This window comes from Galleria mellonella, unplaced genomic scaffold (assembly GCF_026898425.1).
Source record: "Galleria mellonella isolate WM207_F2 unplaced genomic scaffold, CSIRO_AGI_GalMel_v1 utg132, whole genome shotgun sequence".
Classification (NCBI taxonomy): domain Eukaryota; kingdom Metazoa; phylum Arthropoda; class Insecta; order Lepidoptera; family Pyralidae; genus Galleria; species Galleria mellonella.
In genome coordinates, this window is record NW_026441989.1 from 166632 (window position 1) to 182788 (window position 16157).

Sequence of the window (16157 nt, forward strand, 5' to 3'; positions counted from 1 at the left end):
CAAGAGGAAGATTTATATGTATAATACATGCATAATATAGTAGAAGAATACTGATAATTTTAAATGTATGTAATGTTATGTGATGTAATGTGCACCCGTGCGAAGCCGGGGCGGAATTCTAGTTGATAATGTACCTATGAGGTTGAACTCCACGCGATCTCCTTGGAAACTATCATCATTAATCCCCATGGGATTAGTCAAGATAGGCTAACTGGCTTAAATTTATGATCATTTTACACGGCAGCCTATTTATATAATGTATTTATAATTAATTTATAAAATATTATAAATTAATTATTGTGGTTTAAAACAATAACCAAGAATAATACACGTTCATTTCTGCTTTATTAAATTACAGATATAATGTAAATACACTACGTAATATTTAAAAAAAAGAGCGATCTCATTCTAATACATGTTATTACAAACTTAAAATGATAAAATCCATTCGCTTTTTATATATTAAATTATTATTTATTTATTTATTTACTCTTTATTGCACTACTTAAAGATATAATACAAAAACAGTATATATATATATATATTCCATTCATCTATTTTAAAAATATACGAGTATGTAATTTCTGTAAATTGTGCCTTACTGGAAGTATAATTTATCCGGAATTTTCCTAATAGATTACAATAAAGGATATGTGATAAGAAATGGTGACTCATTGCATTCTCACCTGTCTCGTTGCAACGTTATATCAAACAATTTATGAATAACTAACCGTTTCCCGCAACGTTGCTTGCTTCTATGTAGTTTCCGTATATCATTCCCATTAAAAATCTTCATGAATCTTATATTGTATTATGTACTTAGATGATAATTATGTACCTAATACCTTCATGAAGTTTCAGCCTCAGTTTTAGCATATATGATTCTTTAGATTGATATAACTTTTTTATTTATGTACCGATTTAAATAAAACAAACAATAAATATTAAATAAAATAAACTGCAATGCATTAGTAAAAACCGCATTCAAATCGGTTTAGCCGTTTCTGAGATTTATAAGCACAAACGTCCATGGTATTACTCATGTCTATAGGCGACGGTTGCTACTTTCCATCAGGTGGGCCGTCAGCTTGTTTGCCATTCTAATTTATATTAAAAAAAAAGACAAACAGACAAAAATTCTAAAAATCATTGTTTTGTGTTCTATTATGTTCATCGTTTTTTTAATAAATTCTACTGCAAAGTGTGTGAGCCAATAATATTTAAAAGTATTCCAAATTCAAGTCAGTAAGATTAGTAGTTGCTACTGTTCGATTATACTAAGCTATATCGTTGTGACAATTGAACAGACGGACGGACGGACGGACTGACAAAGTCATCCCATAAAAATTGCTTTGTACTTTTTTGATACTAAACCCTAGAAGGAGCATTTAGTGGCAAAGTTAAATGAACAATGATAATGACTTTTTTAATAAAACTCATATACGAATATGTATATTTAACTGATTACATTGTCCACGTAACAGTTTTTTAAAACATGTCACAGACCTTATTGGTTTTATTTTTATACCCTGAAACATAAGCAGCAGTTTTTTTTTTTCTTGTAGTTACACCTAAATCATAAAAAAATCGGTCACCTGTACTGGTGACTTTGTTGAACTTGTAGATTGACTTGTGTTGATTCTATCACAGACTGTTAAATTCATGCACTAATTGTATAATAAAATGACACCTATGAAAAAAACAAAATAAGTCTAATGACCCCCAACTCGTCTTCCTAGTGTTGAAGGTATTGTTTGTTTAGATTAACAAAATCAATCTGATTATAAAAGATAACAATTACCATAATAATACGGTCGTAATGGTATAAATATCGTGTGTTCGTTACTCTGTTATGTCTAAGGGCTTTTTGAAGTGAAGAGACAAAATGCGTTCTATAATTGTGTGGTTGACTGTCATCGCTGCTGTTGCAGGTAAGTATTTTAACACTTGAATTTTACTACAATATAGAAAAAATAATATTTTATTTGTAATTAAAAATATTTACACCAAAACTATAATTAAGGTAGATTAAACAAAGTTTAAGTATTTTTTTTTTTATTCTACAAGAAAATAATATTCAATGAAGATGGTAAGGAATTCTTTTAATTCTATATTTCATTCGTTAACAAACTTGTACGCTGTTTCAATGTTCAAACCTTTGTCGTGTGCTCTTTAGTTTTTTAGTGTAAATCCAACTTTATATAAAATTCTGAAGTATCCCAGTTCTTTATAAATAAAAATTACCCAGTTTTAGAATATTATGCAATCGATAGCACTTTTTACAATTTGTACAATACACATTTTTTATTGTTCAGTAATCAATTAAATTACAATTAGAAATTAATATACAATTGACGATTAAATGACGATAAATCTAAAAAACTATTAATTATTATTATTATGTTACTATTCATACTTAATATTGTTTTTATTTAATAGCTCATTTAATTATTAATTATTAATACTGATATACTAAACTATTGTACTATATAATATTACTAAACTATAACAATTAACAAAGACTACAAATTAATAAATGAAACTGTGATGCAATATGCACCTGAAACATTGTCTGATGAACGCATAAAGTCATCGTCAAATACATGCAGTTTATAATAGAAATCGAATCAAACTTAAGTGAAGAGTTTAGATACCTGTTCCTTTTTTTATAAGATCAAAAATAATTGACAATAATGTAATTAATATTTTCAGCCGTACCTAAGAACCCGCAGCGTATCATAGGTGGTGCACTTACCAATATCAATAACTACCCAGAGATCGCTGCACTCTTGTTCTCATGGAACGGTGCCGCATACAGCCAAGCGTGCGGTGGATCTATCCTTAACAAGAGATCCATCTTGTCTGCTGCTCACTGCTTTGTGTAAGTATATATTTATATAATACTATTTCTAAATATTATTATTTTTATCTAAATTTTGATAAATATTTACTCATCTATTTTGTTGCAACTTGAGGATATTTAATGAATAGAAATTGGATTTGTACCAAATTTGGAAATGCTTTAGACTATAAAAAGAAATAGTGTTATATATATTTTATTTTAACTTTTATATTTTACACCCAACAAGTAATAGTGTTTTATAAATCATGCTTTTATTTCATCATCATCATCATCATCATATCAGCCTTCAACTGTTCACTGCTGAACATAATCCTCCACTTGGGGGCTTTTGCCAATAGTTTCTATGCGTAGCAAGCGGATTGGCAACCGCAGTTAGGCTTTGGAGATGTTTGAAAAGGAACACTGCTGCCCATCTCTCGCCCTCACTTAATTGGCTCTTACGATATCCACAGCAAAGGAAACGGTGGCTTTTTCTATGCCGGAACCACATGGCCATGCTATTATTTACAAAATATATAATTTACAAGTAAAATAGGTTATACTAATATTTTTGCATTTATATTATAATAATATTAATATACCTTGTAATTATTTATATTTATAATGAGTTTACTATTGTAATCTTTTGGAGGAAACAATAAATCTATCTATCTAATATATATAATACATGTCCTGCTTTTACAGCGGTGACCCAGCAAACAGATGGCGCGTTCGCGTTGGCTCTACCAATGCTAACAGCGGTGGTGTTGTTCATAATGTCAATGCCATCATCACCCACGGCAGCTACAACAGCGGGACCAATGACAATGACGTCTCTATTTTGCGGCTCTCCTCGAACCTTGCGTACACCGATGTCATTCAGCCTGCCAGCATTGCTGGATCCAGTTACAATCTCGCTGACAACCAAGTTGTGTATGCTGCTGGATGGGGTGCTACATCTGTAAGTTTCACGTATCTCTTCTTATATGTATAACAGTACATCGACAAGAAAGAAAAATGTTTATAATAGATGTGAATAACCAGCTTCATCTAGCAATTGTTTTTTACTTTAGGTCGGCGGTTCTGGCTCCGAACAACTTCGGCATGTACAAATCTGGACTGTCAACCACGAGACATGCAGAAACCGTTACGCTGAAATCGGTCATACTCTAACCGACAACATGTTGTGCTCTGGTTGGTTGGATGTCGGCGGTCGCGACCAGTGCCAGGGCGACTCTGGCGGTCCCCTCTACCACAACAAAGTCGTCGTCGGCGTGTGCTCGTGGGGTGTGCAGTGCGCTCTCGCCCGCTACCCTGGTGTCAACGCTCGTATATCTCGCTACGCAACTTGGATTCAAGAAAACGCTTAAACAGCACCATTGAAATATCTTCTCAGTCTATATTATTTGTATTAACAATAAATATAGACTATACAAATTTATTGATCTATATTAATTGGAATAAATATGTATTTTATAATTTTTTATAAAAATAATAAAATATACAGATTCTGATATATATTTACGTTTCATTTATAACATATATGCATTGATAACATTCTATGCAGAACTTTCAGTATTGTGGCATATAAAATTATCTCAGATAATAGCGATGATATTTTTATTTAAGTAAACATCTAAACATAGGGATTAAATTAGCTGCACAACCCTCACATGAACAATTAAATTCAAATTGTTTTTTGTTATTAACTAAATGGAACACGCTGTATGAGTATAGAACGCGCATTGCGTCATTTGTGCGCGTGGACAGCGGACAGCTCGATGAGTTGCGCTACTTATTTTACTAATACCGTAATTTTACCAATGAATTATCTACCTATTTTTAAACGTCATACTTGTAATTATTATTATTGTACTTGAGCTTAATCTTTAATTACCAGCTATCTAACATATTGATAACTAAATAAGTGCACTGTAAATTAATATTAAATAAAAAAATTACTTAGTATAAAAAAATTATTGCAAATATTATATCGATTATTACGCGATTATATATACATACTTGCATTATTTGATACATTATATTTAAATATTATATATATATATATATATATATATATATATATATATATATATATATATATATATATATATATATATATATATATATATATATATATATATGCTATTTGCAATTTCTATTTATTTATGTATAATATTTTTCATATTCGTTTAGACATCACCAGCATTATCTAAAATATTGTATTTATAAGATGAGATTTTGTCCCACAAAAAAACGGCGTCTACTATGGTCACAAAATTTATGTAAAACTAACACTGGAATGAACCCCATTACGATAATAAATTGACAAAGACATCACATAGCATACGGACAAAAAAATGCCATCGAATCGACAACCTTCCTTCCCTATTATTCAAATCGCTTAAATTGTAAACCTCTTAATGCTTAATATTAACACATTAAAGACAGGAGTTCAGGTACTACTATTTATCTCGACTATAACATAAAGGCGGGAGTCGTAGTACTGAGATTTATCTCGACTGTAGCTTAAAGGCGGGAGTCGTAGTACTACGATTTATCTCGACTGTAGCTTAAAGGCGGGAGTCGTAGCACTACGATTTATCTCGACTGCAGCTTAAAGGCGGCAGTCGTAGTAATACGATTTATCTCGACTGTAGCTTAACCAGTTAACTGTGATTAACGAGTATACTCGTCATGAGGAAGTGCCAAAATCGCCGCGTTATCTAGCATACTTTTGTCAAGATCTCCCGCCCTTAATGTGTTAACAAAATAAATGTGAAGTTTTCTGTCCCTGAACTTTAATGCGGTCTATTTTTGATTATATATATATGGACTGCACCCATCAGTACTGGTTAGTACTCATAGGTGTGATTATCATATCATTAAACAATAATAAGGTAGAGTGCCACTTTTATAATGACTGCGATTAGAAGTACCCGACAGATAACGTGTATGAAACACGTTAGTAGTAGTAGTTAAGTATTAGTTTTAATTTTTAAATTAACTACCGTATATATAGTGTTTTTTTTTTTCTTTTTTTTTTATGCTACTTAAAATAGCAAACAAGCTGACGGTCACCTTAAAAAAAAGTGGTAACCGTCGCCTATAGACATGAGCAGTACCATGGACATAACAGAGTATAATGTTTCGTCCATGATATACCCCATGCATTGCCATTCCTGAGGACTGGAATGTTCTTGCTCTGTACCCTGTAAATTCACTGCCATATACATATACACAACTGCTACACGGTAGAATCACGAATGGGACAGAGGTGCCCAAGCAAACGACTTTCGTACAAAGTCTCTCTCTGGTAATCTATTTCCCTAATAAGTCTAATTATCCCATTAAGAAACACAGTCGTGAACTTATTATTTTATTACGTCTATAATCTATGTGTATGTCGCAACGTCAAATAATCTTTAACTATATATATTTTTAATATTACGTTCAAATAATTTATTACTTGTTCATCCTTCAATTGAGATTGGGACTAAATGTTGAGCCTTGAATGTTTTTTTTAACTACAATAACTTATTCCAATTATCATGAATTAAAGAAACTCTTTTAAAAAACAGCCAAATCGGTTCAGCCACTTCGACAAGATAGTATTTTGTCGAATAGGGGAAAAGGATTGTTTGTAATAGGATTTAACAGTCCTATTCTTAATAATATATCTATGAGGTTGACTTCCACGCGATCTCCTTGGAAACTATCATCATTAATCCCAATGGGATTAGTCAAGATAGACTAACTGGCTTAAATTTATGATCATTTTACACGGCAGCCTATTTATATAATGTATTTATAATTAATTTATAATGTATCTATAATTAAATAATATATCTGTAAAAAATCCAATTTAATCCAAACAAAAATCCAACCAACAAAACAATAAACAAATTTAATACACGTTCATTTTTGCTTTATTAAGGTACAGATATATTGTAAATACACTACTCAATATTTAAAAAAAAAGCCATCTCATTCTAACACATGTTATTACAAATTTAAAAGGATAAGATCCATTCACTTTTTTATACCATATATAATTATTATTTATTTATTTACTCTTTATTGCACCACTTAAAGAATAATACAATATATTTATGTAATATTATTATTTATGTATTATTGTTATTTATATATGTAGGTGTAAACATTTATTTTTTATTGTATTTTCAATTTTTACTAGATGTTATTTAGTTTATCTTTAGCTGTACGGTTTTTACCCTTGTACATTCTACTGTTTTCTTTTAGCATCTCAAAGGTCGACTGTAAGAGATCCCTTTATGGGATAAGTCCACCATTGTATATTAAATCTTTTATTGTGTCCAATATAAATTATGCACAATAAAGAGTTTACAATATAATACAAAACAGTAGGTATATATTACACATATGAAATATAAAAAGAGGTTTAATCGCTAAAACAATGTCTTCCAAACAACCTTTGGGTATGTATTATATTCGTATTATGTGTGTAAATAAATTATTTTGTTTGTTTTTTGTTCTTATACTAATAACCCATCTAAATTTATTATACCATTTTCATCTTTTAAAAAAAAATATACTAGTATGTAATTTCTGTAAATTGTGCCTTGGTGAAAGTATAATTTATCCAAAGATAGGCAGAATTTTCCCTAATAGATTATAATAAAGGATATATCCTACAATACAACATCTTATATGAGATAAGAAACAGTGACTCATTGTTTTGTCAACCTGTCTCGTTGCAACGTTAGTTATATCAAACAATATATGAATAATATATTCTTTACTAGGCAAACTCATTGGCGTCTAGAGTCAAGTAAATAATTCATAACTAACATACCTGTTATCAATTAAGGAAATTAATGATTTATACAGTTGATGTTTGTTTTTGTTCACATTTATTGTTTTAGGGGAATTTTAAATAATAAATGTGTCATGCATTATATCAATTGTGTATTACATATCGAGACGCGCTGCTTGTAATCAGGTTAATGGGCGTTAGGCTTGTTACAGCATGATAACAATATTGAACAACTCATATATTTATTATTAGGTAGTGAAGTTTTTATCACTGTTTAAAAACAGTGATAAAAATTAAACTAAACCTAGTTCGTTAACCAAACTGACAATGATTTTTTTCTATGAAACTTAGAATGGCAAATAATGATCTGATAGGAAGCGGTAACCGTCGTCTATAGACATGAGTTGGCATGGACGTCACGGGTTACCATTTTCAGAAGTCTCTGACATCATATAGTTTAACTGGCATATCCCAACCTTCAAACTTACATCATAACCTTCAAGAAAAGAGCATATTTCTTTTTAAAAGGCCAACAGCACACCTGTGATACCTCTGGTGTTATGGGTGATCATGGGCGTTGATGGCCACTTACCATCAGGCGAGCCGCATGCTCATTTGCTTATGTTATAAAAAAAATAGAAAACCCTAAAATACAAAATAAAATAAAAAATTAACACCACTCGCCCCACTCCCCCCCCCCCATCAATCTTAGTATTATTCCTATGCTCAAATCCAAGATTTTATAAGTGTCTTCCAGTGAAACGGTAAATAATAAAATTTTCCGTTGTAACATTAAGCAGATGGAACTACCCTTTACTTGGTTTTAGACAATGCTGGGCGGGTCACCCAGTACAATTAAACTATTATGCTTTCGGGACATTCGTGATAAATCTACTTTGACCCTGTTCCTAATGGCGAGCCTATTCACAGTGAAATCCGGTTGGGTAAAGGCTCACAAAGGTCGCCCTAGCTGGCGTCAGTTTTCTCTTCTTGATATTTTTTTTATTTGTCTCAAAAAGTATTTAAAATAATTATCTATGTTTTCACTTTATCATAGATTAATGTAATATTTTTATTTTTAACCGACTTCAAAAAAGGAATTCAGTCAATCAGTCGTCAATTCAGTTTTTTTCGTTTACTACCTCATAATTCTTTGGATTGGATTTGAAAAAATATTTTTTATGTTAAAGTATACTTTCAGATTAATTTTATAGAAATTTTAAAAAAATATTTTAAAAAAATATATTGTTTTTTTGTGATATAATGAAGCATTATCGTCTAAAATAATAGTGGATACATCAATGCAACTATTATTTTTCCAAACAGATAATCTATTTCTACACAGTAAGCCAGTGTATTATGGAGCTGGTTCGACTCTTAACCGCCAAATATTTCCCCAACACTAAATCAGCATATGATCATAATGAAATATAAAAAATATATAGTGTATACCAGTAAATTTTATAAAGCATTTAACAACAAAATTATAATATTTTTGTTTCTAATGTTATCAAATACATGCAGTAATATTGTTTGGTACTTATTATTTTTAATCTATGAATATAAAACTTTTTGTATTTAAATACAGTGCTTTATTTGCTAAAAAAACTTTAATCAATAAAAATATATTTTAATATTTAATGATAAAAATACAGATTACAATATTATTAAAAACCCATTATTTTGAATAAAAATGGGAACGTGTTTATATCAAAGCACTTGTAGGGAGATACTCAATATATATACTGTTGATCTAAGCCAACTAAGTATAGGATGATAATCTTATCAATATGCTACGATTTGCCCTTCCTATTTACATTAATAAGTACCTATGTTACATGCGTGATATATTTGTAACATCCATGTTATCGTTTATCAGTATTCTGGTGTCTACAGATTTAATCACCAATTACAATCAGGAGCTAACATATTATTATATTATCACATGATTATTTACGCGTGGATACGCTTGAGAGTATGTTTTTTTTTTTTATACAACTTAGAATGCCAAACAAGCTGACGGCCCACCTGATGGAAAGTGGTAACCGTCGCCAATAGACATGAGCAGTACCATGGACATAACAGAGTATATTGTTTTGCCCATGATACCCCCCATGCGTTGCCATTTCTGAGGACTCAGGTGTTATTCCTCTGTACCCTGTAAATACCTCACCTTACCTCAGATACATTGCGTACTCAGAACCGCTCCTTATGGTGCTCTATTGTTGATGATCCTTAAATCTTTTTATTAAAAATAAAAATTATTCTCATTTATTTCTTATCTTACATAGATCAAATGAAAGAACCAAAACTAAGCCTAATTAGTTCGATAGTTCAATATCTAATAAATGACCTAAATCATAACATAATTTTATAAGTCATTTCGTCACGATAATGCTATAAATAGAACAGAAAAACCCACTAAATATTTGACAATTCATCATGATAATACCTAGTTTTAGTAAATACCTTTGTAAACGTAAAGTAAAAATATTATATCCGATACTGTTGTTATTAAAAAGATTTTCTGTTATTAAAGGAACAGGTTGTACTTATATTTTATAAGGTTTACTCCCATATAAGTCTCAATTTTTTTAATTGAAAATTCTGTTACATTTTGCAATATTTGTTTTAATTTGTTACAATAGTATTGTAGCTTACTCATACAAAAACGATACTCCTTTGAAAAATAGACTTCATATCCTGCGGAGACAAAAATAAATCGCTACAAAAAATACCTTAAAATTCCTATCACTAATAAAAATTTGCAGCGAACTTTAAAAAAGAACGAGCACAAAAAAATCATAGAAAGTTCGCAGTGTCGTAGATTTTTCTGCTTGAAAAAGACTGTCTTATAATAATAATAATACCTTTTGCAAAATATAAAGCAATATTTTATGTACAGATACTACTATTTAAATGTCTATAGTCTAATTTAACTACAAGAATTAGAAATATACACATATAAATGTAAACATTACATTATTATTCGAAATTCCTTTTAAGTTAATGTAATTATATAATTATATAAATCAAATAATATTTAGGTTCTACCCGTCCTTATAATGAATAAGATGTTTACGTTATAGCATGATGCATATATATATATACATATAACTGCGTATATAAAGTCATATCCAATTAATTTGTTTCCTCGATTCACGTCGTAAACCCACCACAGGCAAGGTGGTGTACCACCCTCTATGGTGGTACTTTGGGGTGGTTTAGTGGCGCGATACCACCAAGCTCGAACTGACGTGCGACGAGCTTTCGCGAAATATAAAACGAGAAAAAAAAACAACAATTAAAAAAATACATCGACAAATGTCACCTTCGTCTCTAAATCGTTTATAATTAAGTTTTTATTAGTTTAAAAATAAGTTATTTAAAAAATAGGAACCATTGAAATCAGCAATATCAAAGTACAATGCTCCACCCATTTGTGTTTCATTGTTACCTAATTTCGTCATCTATTTACGTCGACATCTGTTTATGAGCTTTTAAAATATGAAGTGAGTGATTAATTAATGAATAACTATTATTATACTATTACTAACTCTATAAGATATCATAAATTGAAGTGAAATTGATCACCAGACTCCATTACTTTTTTTATACATATCAAATCGTAATTTGCTAGTCTTTGGTTCTTTGTATATTTTTATTATAATGTTTTTAGCATTAGCCAATTATTTTTATTATACATTAGTAAGAGCTTAATATCAGGTAAGACAATGTATACGGCTTACCTGATGTTTAACGGTTAGCTATAGATGGCGTGTAGTATAGTACAAAATAAAAAGGCTAATTTGTACGTATCTATTTTTCATATAAGTGAACACAATGTGAGCATAACGTAGGTTTCCTAAAAGAAATCTCTTATTAGCTTCTGTATATTTATGACTTTAAAATTTAGATGTTTTATCAGCATATTTATACTCATACACAATCAAAAATAAAAAAAAAACTACTGTTTAACATAGCCTCATTAAACAAAGTAATACATTAAAAGTTAAATACCGGTTTCATTAGCAAATTTAGGAAGTGGAAGAGATTGTTAGTAAAAGGAACTAGCAACCCTACTGCTAGCAATATCCCCTATAAGGTCTACCTTTATCTCTTAATGAATTCGTCACTATGGACCAACTGACCTGCTTGTCTCTTTCTCTCTCTCATTTTCTTCTTCTTTCTAATTCTCACCTCTCATCCCTTACTGATGCCCCGCCAGTATATATCGATAGCGCAGGCGGAATTTCCATTCCATTATCATCTGTATAAAAAAATATCATCGTTATTAGATGGTCAGTGACTTTACTTAATATCAGAGGTTTTCCCATGAAACTACAATATTGGGTTCTTCAAAGTGGATATACTAAGGTTTCTTCAAGCGAACAACACGCACGCGTCACCTCTATTGCAGGCGTTAATTGGCTACAGTGACCGTTTATCATCAGACGAGCTGTATACTTGCTTACCACTTTTCTGGTATAAAAAAAAACAAAGCATTAAGAAGACTTATTTATTATAATAATATTACATTGATATAATTATTAATTTACCATATTTTTATGATATAATTATATAGATATTATGTAGATTCAAATATAGCAAATTTTCTGAATTCCAGATTTTATTATTACAAATTTTATTTTAGTTAAAACAAATTAACTCAGAAACGTAACTTAATGTCCAACTGTAAATACGGTTTTGTGAAAGCTATATTTTCTCATGATTTATGACAGCCTAGTACCCGTGGGACGTTACAGTAATGAAATCGTAAGACCTAAGTCGTAATTCTATATAAACTTATGTTTGGAGCGCGCAAAAGTAAATTATTCTATAAGTAGGTTCGTAAAATTGTTGTAATTCCTAAGAAAATTCCATTTTTTTTTTTTGGTGTTTGGTACATTAATCAAACGGAACTTGCACGCAAGTAGCTACTGAAAGTTTATAATAAGACTAGGGATCCGGCCCGACTTTGCGCGGTTACTCGCCGATGCTTTCTATAGGTCAAAGAATTTTTTAAATCAGTCGAGTAGTTTGTGAGTTTATCCATCACAAACAAAGAAACGATCAAATATTTTCTCTTTGTAATATATTATATAGATGTATAATAATTGTAAAATAAATTCTTGTACTTAATTTAACGCCTTAACCGCCACATTTTATTTTAACAAAATTTAAAAATAAAATACACCCAAACTTGTACCAAACTCAATATTCTTTAATCCAATATAACATTTATTCCTTTTTTACCGAAAATTGGAAAAAATGTTACCTAGCTTTTTACAGTATACTTACTTTTTTATGCTATAATCAATTTTATTTAATAATCGAACTTTTCTGCAAAGGACCGCTTAGATATTCAGGGCTAAACCTTTAGAGGTCTGTTGGGAAGTCTCTCAAATATGTACAACATAAGATTAATGATCTAACAGACAAGAAACTTCTGTTTCAATACAATGCAAAATATATTTTAGTATATAAAATGACAATACAATCTCCTGAATTATTAATGTTCATAAGTGTCGTTAGCATTGAAAGCTTTGAATTCACATGACCTTTCGTAGCGTCATGTAACCGCTAACTTGACCTTTGTTTCTTAAGGTGATGGCCAGCATGAAAGTACTTACATAATTGTTGAATGAAATAAAATATTCAATGAGCTTTTATTCATGACTTTGAACATTGCATATAATTTAGGAACTATAACTTTAAACTATGCATTTTCACCAAAGAAACATGGATCGAAACACGATAAAAAAATATAAACCTCCCGTACTAACACGACTCGATTGGGGGAAAAGGGATTGTTAGTAATGGAGACTAAAAATCCTATTGCTAGCAATATAACCAACTAGGTCCACCTCTGTAGTTTCTGGTGAATTCATCATGATGGGCTAACTGGCCTGTTTTCATTCTCATCGATCACCTTTCACTGGTGCTCCGCCAGCGTATACCTTTAGCGCAGGCAGTGTTACCATTTCATTTTCACCTATATGGTAAAAAAAAAACACGACTCGATTAAATTTGTTAGGGAGAATATAAAAGATATCATTTCAACTTTCTATTCTTTTCTCCTTCTCCTCAAATATTTAAGTAAAATAAATATATCCATATATTATAATAAAATCAATTATTAACTTTTTTAAGCGAAGTCGATGATTATTGAAATATGGTGTTTTTTATATTTTATCTATTATTTTGTACGTGTAGATTTCAAAAATAGAATTAAAATACAATTAAATAGATCACTTTTAGATGACATATCAATATAAAAGATACACCAAATTTTAACTTAGACCTAGAGCAATATAACTATGAAAACCGCATCCAATTTGGTGTTGCTATTTTTGCGTGATGCCGGAACAAACATATAGACTGACATACAGGCAAAATTTTAAATATTATTATTTTAACATCTGTTGGTTTTATTAAAGTCCTTCATAGCAACATTTCTTAAATATCTTCCCCTTACAGATATCGTCTAGTTACAATTATTTTTTTTTTATATTACGTACATAGGGTAGGCAGAAACAACAAAACGAACTGCAAGAATGCCAAATGCTTCGATTCAAATAAACCTCTTTAAGTATCATTAATAAGATAATATTTATATTAAGATATTATTTCATTAAGTGTCGTCATTTAGATTTATTTTAAATTTTACGGTTTGTTTATATATTTTTTAGAGTTCAGAGTAAATACTACATTGATATTTTATGTTGACTGTTAGTGAGATAAGACTAAAATATGTTCAAAACATGTGAATGTAAAATATAATTGTGGTGTCATGTGACATTATACAAAAGTAGTTTCAAGTGAGTTATTTTACGTTCGCGGACTATCAACCATGTTCAGTACCGGAGATACTCCTTTGATGACTCCTGATGGATACAGCAGTATTTCAACAGGTACGAATCAGTTTCTATTAGTTCACATTCAAAAGTTGTTATCAATGAAAGTTAATATCGCTGATACATTGTTGTAGCTCAAATAAAAATGTTTTATTTATTTATTTTATATTATACCTAAGAAATACAAAAGGCGGTCTAATTGCTAAAGCAATTTTTTACAGACAACCTATAAGAAGAAATTTTTGAAGAGAAAATAAAAACACTGTAGATTTAAAATTACTTATAAGACTGGCAATGACAAATAAGCTAATGATCGTGATGAAAAATGGTAAGCGTTATCTATATATACATATATATATTATACAGTTATAATAAGTATACCAAGCCAGAACCCAGCGAACAACTTTCTCAATAAACATAGATTGATCTGAGCTGCAGATTTTTAATCTTCTCATAATAAATCTAAATCGAATTTTATTATGAGAATATATATATATATATATATATATATATATATATATATATATATATATATATATACTCAATATAATCATTGTTATTCATGAGAACTCAAGATGTTTCTCGTTTGTCTCTCTACCCTACAATTATCCTTTAAGTCGAAAAAAGAGAACTTAATAGTCGAAAGACGGGTAGCAGCGTTCCTCTTAACATCACTGAAGCCTAACTGCGGTTGTCAATCCGCTTGCCGAACGTGGCATCTACTGGCAAAATATCCCAAGGAGAGGTCTGTTTTAAGCAATGGTGAACTAACGACTGGTATCGTCATATCATCAAGATGTTATGATAATATCAGCCGTTTGTCTCCATACCCCTTAATTGTTTTTTAAACCGAAAAAAAACTCAAACACGTAATGCAGCTGCTTGACAACATAAACATAAGGAAAATAGAAGTACAAAGGAACAATATATACAATCAGTAGTAGCTTTGTAACCGCAATAAGTAAACGACACAAGTTTAAATTGAATAAGAAAGAGGATTCCTTCAATTAAATCCATTCTCCCGTTATGCATTATTTTGTAATAAACATTCAAATACTTTCACAAACTAATGTTTATATTAATACCTACATTTGAATATTTCAAGAAAATTAAGCTTATCTAAAAAGCGAAGGAAAGTGTGAAGGGGTAACCCTCTGTCTTTGAAACTGTTTAATCCTATTGACGCCTACAACATTGCGGATTACCGACCCAGAAAGATCCTTTCCGCATCCGCTTCTCCAGGGAGAACCTTGGCTGGAAACTCATTACACAATCTCAAAACTACACGGAGCGTTCTATTGATTTATCAAAACAGGCAGTTTATAAAGTCTCGATAGATGTTATGATGTAGGCCAACACATGGGCGTGATAGGTAGGGAGGTGGAAGAACTCAAATCTCGCGTCGTGTTACCACACCCCTTTTGGAGGCCCCACACTCGAACGGAGAATAGTAACGTTTATCTACAACGTACTTATTAATGTGTCTTTTTCTTATTTTTTAATTTATTCAAGGATTATTGTTTGGAATGATCGAAACGATAAATCTTATTTTCAATCGACTTTAAAAAGAAGGAAGTTCTCAAATTGTTTGTATTTTTTCTCTCTATCTACATTTCTCTCTGTACTTAGCTTCTATTTATGCCAGGTTGTCTGTAAAAGA

General features: G+C 30.5%; 2 protein-coding genes across 2 annotated transcripts in view; both read left to right on the forward strand.

Moving 5' to 3' along the window:
• Window positions 1-1775: 1775 nt before the first annotated feature.
• Window positions 1776-4363, forward strand: LOC113516554 (trypsin CFT-1-like). The gene is made up of 4 exons (XM_026900973.3): window positions 1776-1931; window positions 2713-2881; window positions 3548-3803; window positions 3916-4363. Exons 1-4 carry the CDS (start codon window positions 1886-1888, stop codon window positions 4210-4212), a joined length of 768 nt encoding a protein of 255 aa, XP_026756774.2. The 5' UTR covers window positions 1776-1885; the 3' UTR covers window positions 4213-4363.
• A 9988-nt stretch (window positions 4364-14351) lies between these two features.
• The window catches only part of LOC113518458 (solute carrier family 12 member 6), a 174331-nt gene continuing 172525 nt past the window's right edge, over window positions 14352-16157 (forward strand). Inside the window, exon 1 of the mRNA XM_031913106.2 lies at window positions 14352-14554. Within this exon, the coding sequence (XP_031768966.1) occupies window positions 14494-14554 (61 nt within the window). The 5' untranslated portion in view covers window positions 14352-14493. The remainder of the gene's footprint in view (window positions 14555-16157) is intronic.

Coding starts and splice junctions, on each gene's coding strand:
- LOC113516554 (XM_026900973.3), top strand. CDS start 1,886: ATGCGTTCTATAATTGTGTGGTTGACTGTCATCGCTGCTGTTGCAG. Junction 1,932..2,712: donor TGTCATCGCTGCTGTTGCAG/GTAAGTATTTTA, acceptor TAATATTTTCAG/CCGTACCTAAGAACCCGCAG. Junction 2,882..3,547: donor TCTGCTGCTCACTGCTTTGT/GTAAGTATATAT, acceptor CTGCTTTTACAG/CGGTGACCCAGCAAACAGAT.